Source organism: Bombina bombina, chromosome 3, assembly GCF_027579735.1.
Source record: "Bombina bombina isolate aBomBom1 chromosome 3, aBomBom1.pri, whole genome shotgun sequence".
In the NCBI taxonomy this organism is placed as follows: Eukaryota; Metazoa; Chordata; class Amphibia; order Anura; family Bombinatoridae; genus Bombina; species Bombina bombina.
Genome location: NC_069501.1, coordinates 533842758 through 533860285, shown reverse-complemented (window position 1 = coordinate 533860285; position 17528 = coordinate 533842758). Strand labels below are relative to the sequence as shown.

At 43.0% G+C, this 17528-nt stretch overlaps 1 protein-coding gene across 2 annotated transcripts in view; it reads right to left on the bottom strand.

Annotated features, from left to right (window-relative positions):
• Window positions 1-17528, bottom strand: part of ARID1A (AT-rich interaction domain 1A) — a 502854-nt gene that overhangs the window by 131063 nt on the left and 354263 nt on the right. For both annotated transcript variants that reach the window (XM_053706985.1, XM_053706984.1), the window contains exon 12: window positions 11704-11908. In XM_053706985.1, coding sequence (XP_053562960.1) covers window positions 11704-11908 — 205 coding nt within the window. The remainder of the gene's footprint in view (window positions 1-11703; window positions 11909-17528) is intronic.

The following is a 17528-nucleotide window of genomic DNA, read 5'->3' as shown; positions in this document are numbered from 1 at the left end:
CCCATCTTGGGCATCATTGTCATTATCACATAAATCACATTTATTTAAATGAATAGGAATTCTGGCTTCCCCACATTCAGAACACAGTCTATCTGGTAGTTCAGACATGTTAAACAGGCATAAACTTGAACAGAAAGTACAAAAAACGTTTTAAAATAAAACCGTTACTGTCACTTTAAATTTTAAACTGAACACACTTTATTACTGCAATTGCGAAAAAACATGAAGGAATTGTTCAAAATTCACCAAATTTTCACCACAGCGTCTTAAAGCTTTGAAAATATTGCACACCAATTTTGGAAGCTTTAACCCTTAAAATAACGGAACCGGAGCCGTTTTAAGCTTTAAACCCCTTTACAGTCCCTGGTATCTGCTTTGCTGAGACCCAACCAAACCCAAAGGGGAATACGATACCAAATGACGCCTTCAGAAGTCTTTTATAAGTATCAGAGCTCCTCTCACATGCGACTGCATGCCATGCCTCTCAAAAACAAGTGCGCAACACCGGCGCGAAAATGAGACTCTGCCTATGCTTTGGGAAAGCCCCTAAAGAATAAGGTGTCTAAAACAGTGCCTGCCGATATTATTATATCAAAATACCCATAAAAAATGATTCCTCAAGGCTAAATATGTGTTAATAATCAATCGATTTAGCCCAGAAAAACAGAATTTATGTTTACCTGATAAATTTCTTTCTCCAACGGTGTGTCCGGTCCACGGCGTCATCCTTACTTGTGGGATATTCTCTTCCCCAACAGGAAATGGCAAAGAGCCCAGCAAAGCTGGTCACATGATCCCTCCTAGGCTCCGCCTACCCCAGTCATTCGACCGACGTTAAGGAGGAATAATAGCATAGGAGAAACCATATGGTACCGTGGTGACTGTAGTTAAAGAAAATAAATTATCAGACCTGATTAAAAAACCAGGGCGGGCCGTGGACCGGACACACCGTTGGAGAAAGAAATTTATCAGGTAAACATAAATTCTGTTTTCTCCAACATAGGTGTGTCCGGTCCACGGCGTCATCCTTACTTGTGGGAACCAATACCAAAGCTTTAGGACACGGATGAAGGGAGGGAGCAAATCAGGTCACCTAAATGGAAGGCACCACGGCTTGCAAAACCTTTCTCCCAAAAATAGCCTCAGAAGAAGCAAAAGTATCAAACTTGTAAAATTTGGTAAAAGTGTGCAGTGAAGACCAAGTCGCTGCCCTACATATCTGATCAACAGAAGCCTCGTTCTTGAAGGCCCATGTGGAAGCCACAGCCCTAGTGGAATGAGCCGTGATTCTTTCGGGAGGCTGCCGTCCGGCAGTCTCGTAAGCCAATCTGATGATGCTTTTAATCCAAAAAGAGAGAGAGGTAGAAGTTGCTTTTTGACCTCTCCTTTTACCTGAATAAACAACAAACAGGGAAGATGTTTGTCTAAAATCCTTTGTAGCATCTAAATAGAATTTTAGAGCGCGAACAACATCCAAATTGTGCAACAAGCGTTCCTTCTTTGAAACTGGTTTCGGACACAGAGAAGGTACGATAATCTCCTGGTTAATGTTTTTGTTAGAAACAACTTTTGGAAGAAAACCAGGTTTAGTACGTAAAACCACCTTATCTGCATGGAACACCAGATAAGGAGGAGAACACTGCAGAGCAGATAATTCTGAAACTCTTCTAGCAGAAGAAATTGCAACTAAAAACAAAACTTTCCAAGATAATAACTTAATATCAACGGAATGTAAGGGTTCAAACGGAACCCCCTGAAGAACTGAAAGAACTAAATTGAGACTCCAAGGAGGAGTCAAAGGTTTGTAAACAGGCTTGATTCTAACCAGAGCCTGCACAAAGGCTTGAACATCTGGCACAGCTGCCAGTTTTTTGTGAAGTAACACCGACAAGGCAGAAATCTGTCCCTTCAGGGAACTTGCCGATAATCCTTTTTCCAATCCTTCTTAAAGGAAGGATAGAATCCTAGGAATCTTAACCTTGTCCCAAGGGAATCCTTTAGATTCACACCAACAGATATATTTGTTCCAAATTTTGTGGTAAATCTTTCTAGTTACAGGCTTTCTGGCCTGAACAAGAGTATCGATAACAGAATCTGAGAAACCTCGCTTCGATAAAATCAAGCGTTCAATCTCCAAGCAGTCAGCTGGAGTGAAACCAGATTCGGATGTTCGAACGGACCCTGAACAAGAAGGTCTCGTCTCAAAGGTAGCTTCCAAGGTGGAGCCGATGACATATTCACCAGATCTGCATACCAAGTCCTGCGTGGCCACGCAGGAGCTATCAAGATCACCGACGCCCTCTCCTGATTGATCCTGGCTACCAGCCTGGGGATGAGAGGAAACGGCGGGAACACATAAGCTAGTTTGAAGGTCCAAGGTGCTACTAGTGCATCCACTAGAGCCGCCTTGGGATCCCTGGATCTGGACCCGTAGCAAGGAACTTTGAAGTTCTGACGAGAGGCCATCAGATCCATGTCTGGAATGCCCCAAAGTTGAGTGACTTGGGCAAAGATTTCCGGATGGAGTTCCCACTCCCCCGGATGCAATGTCTGACGACTCAGAAAATCCGCTTCCCAATTTTCCACTCCCGGGATGTGGATAGCAGACAGGTGGCAGGAGTGAGACTCCGCCCATAGAATAATCTTGGTCACTTCTTCCATCGCTAGGGAACTCCTTGTTCCCCCCTGATGGTTGATGTACGCAACAGTCGTCATGTTGTCTGATTGAAACCGTATGAACTTGGTCCTCGCTAGCTGAGGCCAAGCCTTGAGAGCATTGAATATCGCTCTCAGTTCCAGAATATTTATCGGTAGAAGAGATTCTTCCCGAGACCAAAGACCCTGAGCTTTCAGGGATCCCCAGACCGCGCCCCAGCCCATCAGACTGGCGTCGGTCGTGACAATGACCCACTCTGGTCTGTGGAATGTCATCCCTCGTGACAGGTTGTCCAGGGACAGCCACCAACGGAGTGAGTCTCTGGTCCTCTGAATTTACTTGTATCTTTGGAGACAAGTCTGTATAGTCCCCATTCCACTGACTGAGCATGCACAGTTGTAATGGTCTTAGATGAATGCGCGCAAAAGGAACTATGTCCATTGCCGCTACCATCAACCCGATCACTTCCATGCACTGAGCTACGGAAGGAAGAGGAACGGAATGAAGTATTCGACAAGAGTCCAGAAGCTTTGTCTTTCTGGCCTCTGTTAGAAAAATCCTCATTTCTGAGGAGTCTATAATTGTTCCCAAGAAGGGAACCCTTGTTGACGGGGATAGAGAACTCTTTTCCACGTTCACTTTCCAGCCGTGCGATCTGAGAAAGGCCAGGACGATGTCCGTGTGAGCCTTTGCTCGAGGGAGGGACGACGCTTGAATCAGAATGTCGTCCAGGTAAGGTACTACTGCAATGCCCCTTGGTCTTAGCACAGCTAGAAGGGACCCTAGTACCTTTGTGAAAATCCTTGGAGCAGTGGCTAATCCGAAAGGAAGCGCCACGAACTGGTAATGTTTGTCCAGGAATGCAAACCTTAGGAACCGATGATGTTCCTTGTGGATAGGAATATGTAGATACGCATCCTTTAAATCCACCGTGGTCATGAATTGACCTTCCTGGATGGAAGGAAGGATAGTTCGAATGGTTTCCATCTTGAAAGATGGGACCTTGAGAAATTTGTTTAAGATCTTGAGATCTAGGATTGGTCTGAATGTTCCCTCTTTTTTGGGAACTATGAACAGATTGGAGTAGAACCCCATCCCTTGTTCTCTCAATGGAACAGGATGAATCACTCCCATTTTTAACAGGTCTTCTACACAATGTAAGAACGCCTGTCTTTTTATGTGGTCTGAAGACAACTGAGACCTGTGGAACCTTCCCCTTGGGGGAAGTCCCTTGAATTCCAGAAGATAACCCTGGGAGACTATTTCTAGCGCCCAAGGATCCAGAACATCTCTTGCCCAAGCCTGAGCGAAGAGAGAGAGTCTGCCCCCCACCAGATCCGGTCCCGGATCGGGGGCCGATATTTCATGCTGTCTTGGTAGCAGTGGCAGGTTTCTTTGCCTGCTTTCCCTTGTTCCAGCCTTGCATTGGTCTCCAAGCTGGCTTGGCCTGAGAAGTATTACCCTCTTGCTTAGAGGACGTAGCACCTTGGGCTGGTCCGTTTTTACGAAAGGGACGAAAATTAGGTCTATTTTTTGCCTTGAAAGGCCGATCCTGAGGAAGGGCATGGCCCTTACCCCCAGTGATATCAGAGATAATCTCTTTCAAGTCAGGGCCAAACAGCGTTTTCCCCTTGAAAGGAATGTTTAGTAGCTTGTTCTTGGAAGACGCATCAGCCGACCAAGATTTCAACCAAAGCGCTCTGCGCGCCACAATAGCAAACCCAGAATTCTTAGCCGCTAACTTAGCCAATTGCAAAGAGGCGTCTAGAGTGAAAGAATTAGCCAATTTGAGAGCATTGACTCTGTCCATAATCTCCTCATAAGGAGGAGAGTCACTATCGAGCACCTTAATCAGTTCATCAAACCAGAAATATGCGGCTGTAGTGACAGGGACAATGCATGAAATGGGTTGTAGAAGGTAACCCTGCTGAACAAACATCTTTTTAAGCAAACCTTCTAATTTTTTATCCATAGGATCTTTGAAAGCACAACTATCCTCTATGGGAATAGTGGTGCGTTTGTTTAAAGTAGAAACCGCTCCCTCGACCTTGGGGACTGACTGCCATAAGTCCTTTCTGGGGTCGACCATAGGAAACAATTTTTTAAATATGGGGGGAGGGACGAAAGGAATACCGGGCCTTTCCCATTCTTTATTAACAATGTCCGCCACCCGCTTGGGTATAGGAAAAGCTTCTGGGAGCCCCGGCACCTCTAGGAACTTGTCCATTTTACATAGTTTCTCTGGGATGACCAAATTTTCACAATCATCCAGAGTGGATAATACCTCCTTAAGCAAAATGCGGAGATGTTCCAATTTAAATTTAAAAGTAATCACATCAGATTCAGCCTGCTGAGAAATGTTCCCTAAATCAGTAATTTCTCCCTCAGACAAAACTTCCCTGGCTCCCTCAGATTGGGTTAGGGGCCCTTCAGAGATATTAATATCAGCGTCGTCATGCTCTTCGGTAACTAAAACAGAGCATCCACGCTTACGCTGGCAAGGGTTCATTTTGGCTAAAATGTTTTTGACAGAATTATCCATTACAGCCGTTAATTGTTGCATAGTAAGGAGTATTGGCGCGCTAGATGTACTAGGGGCCTCCTGAGTGGGCAAGACTCGTGTAGACGAAGGAGGGAATGATGCAGTACCATGCTTACTCCCCTCACTTGAGGAATCATCTTGGGCATCATTGTCATTATCACATAAATCACATTTATTTAAATGAATAGGAATTCTGGCTTCCCCACATTCAGAACACAGTCTATCTGGTAGTTCAGACATGTTAAACAGGCATAAACTTGATAATAAAGTACAAAAAACGTTTTGAAATAAAACCGTTACTGTCACTTTAAATTTTAAACTGAACACACTTTATTACTGCAATTGCGAAAAAACATGAAGGAATTGTTCAAAATTCACCAAATTTTCACCACAGTGTCTTAAAGCCTTGAAAATATTGCACACCAATTTTGGAAGCTTTAACCCTTAAAATAACGGAACCGGAGCCGTTTTAAGCTTTAACCCCTTTACAGTCCCTGGTATCTGCTTTGCTGAGACCCAACCAACCCCAAGGGGAATACGATACCAAATGATGCCTTCAGAAGTCTTTTATAAGTATCAGAGCTCCTCTCACATGCGACTGCATGCCATGCCTCTCAAAAACAAGTGCGCAACACCGGCGCGAAAATGAGACTCTGCCTATGCTTTGGGAAAGCCCCTAAAGAATAAGGTGTCTAAAACAGTGCCTGCCGATATTATTATATCAAAATACCCAGAATAAATGATTCCTCAAGGCTAAATAAGTGTTAATATCAATCGATTTAGCCCAAAAAATGTCTACAGTCTAAATAAGCCCTTGTGAAGCCCTTATTTACAATCATAATAAACATGGCTTACCGGATCCCATAGGGAAAATGACAGCTTCCAGCATTACATCGTCTTGTTAGAATGTGTCATACCTCAAGCAGCAAAGGACTGCAAACTGTTCCCCCAACTGAAGTTAATGCTCTCAACAGTCCTGTGTGGAACAGCCATGGATTTTAGTTACGGTTGCTAAAATCATTTTCCTCATACAAACAGAATTCTTCATCTCTTTTCTGTTTCTGAGTAAATAGTACGTACCAGCACTATTTGAAAATAACAAACTCTTGATTGAATAATGAAAAACTACAGTTAAACACTAAAAAACTCTAAGCCATCTCCGTGGAGATGTTGCCTGTACAACGGCAAAGAGAATGACTGGGGTAGGCGGAGCCTAGGAGGGATCATGTGACCAGCTTTGCTGGGCTCTTTGCCATTTCCTGTTGGGGAAGAGAATATCCCACAAGTAAGGATGACGCCGTGGACCGGACACACCTATGTTGGAGAAAAGTCTACAGTTTAAATAAGCCCTTGTGAAGCCCTTATTTACAATCGTAATAAACATGGCTTACCGGATCCCATAGGGAAAATGACAGCTTCCAGCATTACATCGTCTTGTTAGAATGTGTCATACCTCAAGCAGTAAGAGACTGCACACTGTTCCCCCAACTGAAGTTAATTGCTCTCAACAGTCCTGTGTGGAACAGCCATGGATTTTAGTTACGGTTGCTAAAATCATTTTCCTCATACAAACAGAATTCTTCATCTCTTTTCTGTTTCTGAGTAAATAGTACGTACCAGCACTATTTGAAAATAACAAACTCTTGATTGAATAATGAAAAACTACAGTTAAACACTAAAAAACTCTAAGCCATCTCCGTGGAGATGTTGCCTGTACAACGGCAAAGAGAATGACTGGGGTAGGCGGAGCCTAGGAGGGATCATGTGACCAGCTTTGCTGGGCTCTTTGCCATTTCCTGTTGGGGAAGAGAATATCCCACAAGTAAGGATGACGCCGTGGACCGGACACACCTATGTTGGAGAAATAGCCTTTGTCATTAAGGGTAAGAAAATTGAAAAATGGTCTGGTCATTAAGGGGTTAACCCCTTAATGACAACTGACGTACCAGGTACGTCATGCAAAAACTTAATGTTAATAACAATAGACGTAACTGGTACGTCAGTTGTCTAACAGAGTGCTGGAAGTGATCACAATCACTTCCAGCAGCTCTGAGGGTATTGCAGTGATGCCTCGATATGGAGGCATCCTGCAATACCCCTTTACAAGCCTCCGATGCAGAGAGCGCCACTCTGTGGCCCTCTCTGCACCGGTAGCGATGTTGCAGATGGTGCCGTTGTAGGGTGGGAGGAGGGAGCGTGCGCGTGTGTGCACGATGCGCGCGCGTGTGTGCACGATGCGCGGGAGGAGCGCGTGCACGTGCACACATTAGCCACACTGACAATGAAGGAACTGGAAGGGGGAAAAAAAAAGTTACATTTTTTTTTTACATATAAAAGGATCTGGGAGGGCTGCTACACTACAGAAATAATTAAAAATAAAAGTAATAAATAAAATTTAAATACTTTGGTTTGTGGGGCCAAACTGGGTACTGGCAGACAGCTGCCAGTACCCAAGATGGCGGTAATTAGGTAGGGGAGAGGGTTAGAGAGCTGGAGGGGGGGGATCAGGGAGGTTGGTGCTAAGGCAGGGGTCCATCATAACTAAAATATTTTATTATTTTTATTTAAAAAAAAAAAAAAAAAAAAACTTATTTAGTACTGGCAGACTTTCTGCCAGTACTTAAGATGGCGGGAACAATTGTGGGGTGGGGGAGGGAAGAGAGCTGTTTGGGAGGGATCAGGGGGTGGGATGTGTCAGGTGGGAGGCTGATCTCTAAAATTAACCCTGCAAGCTCCCTAATTTAACCCCTTCACTGCTGGGCATAATTCACGTGTGGTGCGCAGCAGCATTTAGCGGCCTTCTAATTACCAAAAAGCAGCGCCAAAGTCATATAAGTCTGCTATTTCTGAACAAAGGGGATCCCAGAGAAGCTTTTACAACAATTCCTGCCATAATAGCACAAGCTGTTTGTAAATAATTTCAGTGAGAAACCTAAAATTGTGAAAAATGTAAAGTTTTTTTTTTTTATTTGCTCGCATTTGGCGGTTAAATGGTGGCATAAAATATACCAAAATGGGCCTAGATCAATACTTGGGGTTGTCTACTACACTACAGCTAAAATTAACCCTACAAGCTCCCTAATTAACCCCTTCACTCCTGGGCATAAAACACGTGTGGTGCGCAGCGGCATTTAGCAGCATTCTAATTACCAAAAAGCAACCACAAAGCCATATAAGTCTGCTATTTCTGAACAAAGAGGATCCCAGAGAAGCATTTACAACCATTTGTGCCATAATTGCAGAAGCTGTTTGTAAGTCATTTCAGTGGGAAACCTAAAGTTTGTGAGAAAATTTGTGAAAAAATGAACTTTTTTTTTTTTTTAATCGCATTTGGCGGTGAAATGGTGGCATGAAATATACCAAAATGGGCCTAGATCAATACTTTGGGATGTTTTCTAAAACAAAATATATACATGTCAAGGGATATTCAGGTATTCCTGACAGATATCAGGGTTCCAAAGTAACTAGCGCTAATTTTGAAAAAAAAGTGGTTTGGAAATAGCAAAGTGCTACTTGTATTTATTGCCCCATAAATTGCAAAAAAAGCAAAGAACGTGCAAACATTGGGTATTTCTAAACTCAGGACAAAATTTAGAAACTATTTAGCATGGGTGTTTTTTGGTGATTGTAGATGTGTAACAGATTTTGGGGGCCAAAGATAGAAAAAGTGTGTTTTTTTCCATTTTTTCCTCATATTTTATTATTTTTTTTTAGTAAATTATAAGATATGATGAAAATAATGGTATCTTTAGAAAGTCCATTTAATTACGAGAAAAACGGTATATAATATGTGTGGGTACAGTAAATGAGTAAGAGGAAAATTACAGCTAAACACAAACACTGCAGAAATGTAAAAATAGCCATTGTCATTAAGGGTAAGAAAATTGAAAAATGGTCCAGTCATTAAGGGGTTAAGGTAACGCTCCAATTTTTTATCCATTGGATCTGAAAAAGCACAACTGTCCTCAACCGGTATAGTGGTACGCTTTGCTAAAGTAGAAACTGCTCCCTCCACCTTAGGGACCGTCTGCCATAAGTCCCGTGTAGTGGCGTCTATTGGAAACATTTTTCTAAATATAGGAGGTGGGGAAAAGGGCACACCGGGTCTATCCCACTCCTTGCTAATAATTTCTGTAAGCCTTTTAGGTATAGGAAAAACGTCAGTACACACCGGCACCGCATAGTATCTATCCAGCCTACACAATTTCTCTGGAATTGCAACTGTGTTACAGTCATTCAGAGCAGCCAATACCTCCCCAAGCAATACACGGAGGTTCTCAAGCTTAAATTTAAAATTAGAAATCTCTGAATCAGGTTTCCCCGAGTCAGAGATGTCACCCACAGACTGAAGCTCTCCGTCCTCAAGTTCTGCATACTGTGACGCAGTATCAGACATGGCTCTAACAGCATTTGCGCGCTCTGTATCTCTCCTAACCCCAGAGCTATCGCGCTTGCCTCTTAATTCAGGTAATCTAGATAATACCTCTGACAGGGTATTATTCATGATTGCAGCCATGTCCTGCAAGGTAATCGCTATGGGCGTCCCTGATGTAATTGGCGCCATATTAGCGTGCGTCCCCTGAGCGGGAGGCGAAGGGTCTGACACGTGGGGAGAGTTAGTCGGCATAACTTCCCCCTCGACAGAACCCTCTGGTGATAATTCTTTTATAGATAAAGACTGATCTTTACTGTTTAAGGTGAAATCAATACATTTAGTACACATTCTCCTATGGGGCTCCACCATGGCTTTCAAACATAATGAACAAGTAGGTTCCTCTGTGTCAGACATGTTTAAACAGACTAGCAATGAGGCTAGCAAGCTTGGAAAACACTTTAAAACAAGTTTACAAGCAATATAAAAAAAAAACGTTACTGCGCCTTTAAGAAACACAAATTTTCCCAAATTTTGAAACAGTGAAAAAATGCAGTTACACTAACGAAATTTTTACAGTGTATGTAATAAGTTAGCAGAGCATTGCGCCCACTTGCAAATGGATGATTAACCCCTTAATACCAAAAACGGAATAACAAATGACAAAAACGTTTTTTAAACAGTCACAACTGCCACAGCTCTACTGTGGCTTTTTACCTCCCTCAATACGACTTTTGAAGCCTTTTGAGCCCTTCAGAGAAGTCCTGGATCATGCAGGAAGAAGCTGGATGTCTGTCTGTAATTTTTGCTGTGCAAAAAAACGCCAAAATAGGCCCCTCCCACTCATATTACAACAGTGGGAAGCCTCAGGGAACTGTTTCTAGGCAAAATTCAAGCCAGCCATGTGGAAAAAACTAGGCCCCAATAAGTTTTATCACCAAACCTATGTAAAAAATGTTTTAAAATACACTTTTATAAGAGTATGTATCTCTATTAATAAGCCTGATACCAGTCGCTATCACTGCATTTAAGGCTTTACTTACATTACTTCGGTATCAGCAGCATTTTCTAGCAAATTCCATCCCTAGAAAAATATTTTAACTGCACATACCTTATTACAGGAAAACCTGCACGCTATTCCCCCTCTGAAGTTACCTCACTCCTCAGAATATGTGAGAACAGCAAAGGATCTTAGTTACTTCTGCTAAGATCATAGAAAACGCAGGCAGATTCTTCTTCTAAATACTGCCTGAGATAAACAGTACACTCCGGTACCATTTAAAAATAACAAACTTTTGATTGAAGAAATAAACTAAGTATAAAACACCACAGACCTCTTACGACCTCCATCTTAGTTGAGAGTTGCAAGAGAATGACTGGATATGGCAGTGAGGGGAGGAGCTATATAGCAGCTCTGCTGTGGGTGATCCTCTTGCAACTTCCTGTTGGGAAGGAGAATATCCCACAAGTAATGGATGATCCGTGGACTGGATACACTTAAGAGAAATAAACTTTTGATTGAAGTTAAAAAACTAACTACAATACACCACTCTCCTCTTACTACGTACATCTTTGTTGAGAGTTCCAAGAGAATGACTGGGTATGGCAGTGAGGAGAGGAGCTATATAGACAGCTCTGCTGTGGGTGATCCTCTTGCAACTTCCTGTTGGGAAGGAGAATATCCCACAAGTAATGGATGATCCGTGGACTGGATACACTTAACAAGAGAAAGAAAATGTTAATAAAAAGCATTACTGTCTAAAGGTTCTGTGAATGCTGAACTTTGACTTGTCTTCTTTAAACTTAATTTTACTAGGGTTCCTTTAACTTGACACTCAGGTGCAATTTGCAAGTATAACTGAGGTCAGTAATGTAGGCTAAGGTTATGCCCCAAATACTGTAGACCACCTTGGTGGGGGCATCTCTTGATCAATAGCTGTTGCTAAAAAAACATACAAATGAAGGATTTAGCATTTGCTTATTTTGTACAGGAGTGCTTAATATCCAATTCGTTTTTCAAATATAGAAATTTTATACATACCACATATTTCATTTACATATATTACCCTCATTTACTTAGAATTTATGTCCCTTTAAATTGCACTATAGGCTTGACAATCTTGTTGCTCTCACCAGGTGAAGGTGGCTGGATCTTAGCTTGCTTCTTAGCTTCTGCTGAGGCAAATATATCTGGTGGTGGATCTTCCCCCCTCTCAATTTTACACTCAAAGGCATACAGGCACTGGATATACTGCTTTTTCAAAGAGCTGGCGGCACTACTGGATGTGCCAACATTAAGATTGGTAGCAAGTTCTCGCCACTTTTTATTCTTATTTACCTGCAAGGATAACGGCAAATGTTTAATTAAAAACAGAATTTATGCTTACCTGATAAATTACTTTCTCCAACGGTGTGTCCGGTCCACGGCGTCATCCTTACTTGTGGGGAATATCTCTTCCCCAACAGGAAATGGCAAAGAGTCCCAGAAAAGCTGGCCATATAGTCCCTCCTAGGCTCCGACTGACAGGAGGAAAAATATAGGAGAAACCATATGGTACCGTGGTGACTGTAGTTAGAGAAAATAATTCATCAGACCTGATTAAAAAAACCAGGGCGGGAAGTGGACCGGACACACCGTTTGAGAAAGTAATTTATCAGGTAAGCATAAATTCTGTTTTCTCCAACATTGGTGTGTCCGGTCCACGGCGTCATCCTTACTTGTGGGAACCAATACAAAAGCTTTAGGACACGGATGAAGGGAGGGAGCAAATCAGGTTACCTAAACGGAAGGCACCACGGCTTGCAAAACCTTTCTCCCAAAAATAGCCTCCAAAGAAGCAAAAGTATCAAATTTGTAAAATTTGGTAAAAGTGTGCAGTGAAGACCAAGTCGCTGCCTTACATATCTGGTCAACAGAAGCCTCGTTCTTGAAGGCCCATGTGGAAGCCACAGCCCTAGTGGAGTGAGCTGTGATTCTTTCAGGAGACTGCCGTCCGGCAGTCTCTTAAGCCAATCGGATAATGCTTTTAAGCCAAAAGGAAAGAGAGGTAGAAGTCGCTTTTTGACCTCTCCTTTTACCAGAATAGACAACAAACAAAGAAGATGTTTGTCTGAAATCTTTTGTAGCCTCTAAATAGAATTTTAGAGCACGGACTACGTCCAAATTGTGTAACAAACGTTCTTTCTTTGAAACTGGATTCGGACAAAAAGAAGGTACAACTATCTCCTGGTTAATATTCTTGTTAGAAACAACCTTTGGAAGAAAACCAGGCTTAGTACGCAAAACCACCTTATCTGCATGGAACAACAGATAAGGCGGAGAACACTGCAAAGCAGATAACTCTGAAACTCTTCTAGCAGAAGAAATAGCAACCAAAAACAAAACTTTCCAAGATAGTAACTTCATATCTACGGAATGTAAAGGTTCAAACGGAACCCCTTGAAGAACTGAAAGAACTAGATTTAGACTCCAGGGAGGAGTCAAAGGTCTGTAAACAGGCTTGATCCTAACCAGAGCCTGAACAAATGCCTGAACATCTGGCACAGCTGCCAGTCTTTTGTGTAGTAAGACAGATAAAGCAGAGATCTGTCCCTTTAGAGAACTTGCAGATAATCCTTTCTCCAAACCTTCTTGTAGAAAGGAGAGAATCTTAGGACTTTTTATCTTATTCCATGGGAACCCTTTGGATTCACACCAACAGATATATCTTTTCCATATTTTATGGTAAATCTTTCTAGTTACCGGTTTTCTGGCCTGAACCAGAGTATCTATCACAGAATCTGAAAACCCACGCTTTGATAGGATCAAGCGTTCAATCTCCAAGCCGTCAGCTGGAGGGAGACCAGATTTGGATATTCGAATGGACCCTGAACAAGAAGGTCCTGTCTCAAAGGTAGCTTCCATGGTGGAACCGATGACATATTCACCAGGTCTGCATACCAAGTCCTGCGTGACCCTCTCCTCTCCTGTTTGATCCTGGCTACCAGCCTGGGAATGAGAGGAAACGGTGGAAATACATAAGCTAGGTTGAAGGTCCAAGGTGCTACTAGTGCATCTACTAGAGTCGCCTTGGGATCCCTGGATCTGGACCCGTAGCAAAGAACCTTGAAGTTCTGACGAGACGCCATCAGATCCATGTCTGGAATGCCCCATAATTGAGTCAACTGGGCAAATATCTCCGGGTGGAGTTCCCACTCCCCCGGATGGAATGTTTGACGACTCAGATAATCCGCCTCCCAGTTTTCCACTCCTGGGATGTGGACCGCAGATAAGTGGCAGGAGTGATCCTCCGCCCATTTTATGATTTTGGTCACTTCTCTCATCGCCAGAGAACTCCTTGTTCCCCCCTGATGGTTGATGTAAGCAACAGTCGTCATGTTGTCTGATTGGAATCTTATGAATTTGGCCTTTGCTAGGTGAGGCCAAGCCCTGAGAGTATTGAATATCGCTCTCAGTTCCAGAATGTTTATCGGGAGAAGAGACTCTTCTCGAGACCATAGACCCTGAGCTTTCAGGGAGTCCCAGACCGCGCCCCAGCCCACTAGACTGGTGTCGGTCGTGACGATGACCCACTCTGGTCTGCGGAAGCTCATTCCCTGGGACAGGTGATCCTGGGTTAGCCACCAACGGAGTGAGTCTCTGGTCTTCTGATCTACTTGAATCACTGGAGACATGTTTGTATAGTCCCCATTCCACTGTTTGAGCATGCACAGTTGTAATGGTCTTAGATGAATTCGTGCAAAAGGAACTATGTCCATTGCTGCAACCATCAACACTACTACTTCCATGCACTGCGCTATGGAAGGACGTGGAACAGAATGAAGAACTTGACAAGTGCTTAGAAGTTTTGATTTTCTGACCTCTGTCAGAAAAATCCTCATTTCTAAGGAAACTATTATCGTTCCCAAGAAGGGAACTCTTGTTGCCGGAGACAGAGAACTTTTTTCTATGTTCACCTTCCATCCGTGTGATCTGAGAAAGGCTAGAACGATGTCTGTATGAGCCTTTGCTTTTGACAGGGACGACGCTTGTATTAGAATGTCGTCCACGTATGGTACTACTGCAATGCCCCTCTGTCTTAGAACCGCTAGAAGGGTACCTTTGTGAAAATCCTTGGAGCAGAGGCTAACCCGAATGGGAGGGCCACAAACTGGTAATGTTTGTCCAGAAAGGCGAACCTTAGGAACTGATGATGTTCTTTGTGGATAGGGATATGTAGGTACGCATCCTTTAGATCCACGGTAGTCATAAATTGACCTTCCTGGATAGTGGGTAGAATCGTTCGAATGGTTTCCATCTTGAACGATGGTACCCTGAGAAATTTGTTTAGGATCTTCAAATCCAAAATTGGTCTGAAGGTTCCCTCTTTTTTGGGAACTACGAACAGATTAGAATAAAATCCCATTCCTTGTTCCTTTATTGGAACTGGGTGTATCACTCCCATCTTTAACAGGTCTTCTACACAATGTAAGAACGCCTGTCTCTTTATTTGGTTTAAGGATAAGTGAGACATGTGGAACCTTCCCCTTGGGGGTAGTTCCCTGAATTCCAGAAGATAACCCTGAGAAACTATTTCTAGTGCCCAGGGATCCTGAACATCTCTTGCCCAAGCCTGAGCAAAGAGAGAGAGTCTGCCCCCTACTAGATCCGGTCCCGGATCGGGGGCTACTCCTTCATGCTGTTTTGTTAACAGCAGCAGGCTTCTTGGCCTGCTTACCCTTGTTCCAGCCTTGCATCGGTTTCCAGGCTGGTTTGGGTTGTGAGGCATTACCCTCTTGCTTAGAGGATGCAGAATTAGAGGCCGGTCCGTTCCTGAAATTGCGAAAGTAACGAAAATTAGACTTATTCTTGGCCTTGAAAGGCCTATCTTGTGGAAGGGCGTGGCCCTTTCCCCCAGTGATGTCTGAGATAATCTCTTTCAATTCTGGTCCAAATAGAGTTTTACCTTTGAAAGGAATGTTAAGTAATTTTGTCTTGGATGACACATCCGCTGACCAAGACTTTAGCCAAAGCGCTCTGCGCGCCACAATTGCAAACCCTGAATTTTTCGCCGCTAATCTAGCTAATTGCAAAGCGGCATCTAAAATAAAAGAGTTAGCCAACTTAAGTGCGTGAACTCTGTCCATAACCTCCTCATATGGAGTCTCTCTACTGAGCGACTTTTCTAGTTCTTCGAACCAGAACCACGCTGCTGTAGTGACAGGAACAATGCACGAAATGGGTTGTAGAAGGTAACCTTGCTGTACAAAAATCTTTTTAAGTAAACTCTCCAATTTTTTATCCATAGGATCTGTGAAAGCACAACTATCCTCGATAGGAATAGTAGTGCGCTTGTTTAGAGTAGAAACTGCCCCCTCGACCTTAGGGACTGTCTGCCATAAGTCCTTTCTGGGGTCGACCATAGGAAATAATTTCTTAAATATAGGGGGGGGGGGGGGGAACAAAAGGTATGCCGGGCTTTTCCCACTCCTTATTCATTATGTCCGCCACCCGCTTGGGTATAGGAAAAGCGGCGGGGTGCGCCGGAACCTCTAGGAACTTGTCCATCTTGCATAATTTCTCTGGAATGACCACGTTGTCACAATCATCCAGAGTAGATAACACCTCCTTAAGCAGTGCGCGGAGATTTTCTAATTTAAATTTAAATGTCACAACATCAGGTTCAGCTTGTTGAGAAATTTTTCCTGAATCTGAAATTTCCCCATCTGACAAAACCTCCCTCATGGCCACTTCAGATTGGTGTGAGGGTATGACAGAACAATTATCATCAGCGCCCTCCTGCTCTTCAGTGTTTAAAACAGAGCAATCGCGCTTTCTCTGATATGTAGGCATTTTGGATAAAATATTTGCTATGGAGTTATCCATTACAGCCGTCAATTGTTGCATGGTAATAAGCATTGGCGCGCTAGATGTACTAGGGGCCTCCTGCGTGGGCAAAACTGGTGTAGACACAGTAGGAGATGATGTAGTATCATGTCTACTCCCCTCATCTGAGGAATTATCTTGGGCAATTTCATTATCTGTGGCAGTACTGTCCTTACTTTGTTTGGACGCTATGGCACAATTATCACACAAATTTAAATGAGGAGACACATTGGCTTTCATACATATAGAACATAGCTTATCCGAAGACACAGACATGTTAAACAGGCTTAAACTTGTCAATAAAGCATAAAAAACGTTTTAAAACAAAACCGTTACCGTCTCTTAAACACTTTATTACTGAATATGTGAAAAAGTATGAAGGAATTGTTCAAAAATCACCACAGTGTCTTAAAGCATTAAGAGTATTGCACACCAATTTTCAGAGCTTTAACCCTTAAAATAACGGAACCGGAGCCGTTTACAAATTTAACCCCTATACAGTCCCAGCTATAGCCTTTGCTGCGACCTAACCAAGCCCAGAGGGGAATACGATACCAAATGACGCCTTCTAGAAACTTTTCCAGCTACTTTCAGATCCTCACACATGCATCTGCATGTCTTGCTCTCAAAAACAACTGCGCAGTAATGGCGCGAAAATGAGGCTCAGACTACAACTAGGAAGGCCCTCCCTGACTGGAAAAGGTGTCTAACATAGTGCCTGCCGTTAAAAAACGTTCCCCAAGTTTACAAATGTGAATTATCAGCATAAATATGTATAAAATGTCCAAATAAAGCAATCGATTTAGCCCATAAAAGTGTCTACCAGTTTTATAGCCCATATTAAGCCCTTTATTCTGTTTGCTTGACTAAGAAAATGGCTTACCGGTCCCCATGAGGGGAAATGACAGCCTTCCAGCATTACATGGTCTTGTTAGAAATATGGCTAGTCATACCTTAAGCAGAAAAGTCTGCTAACTGTTTCCCCCAACTGAAGTTACTTCATCTCAACAGTCCTATGTGGAAACAGCAATCGATTTTAGTTACTGTCTGCTAAAATCATCTTCCTCTCACAAACAGAAATCTTCATCCTTTT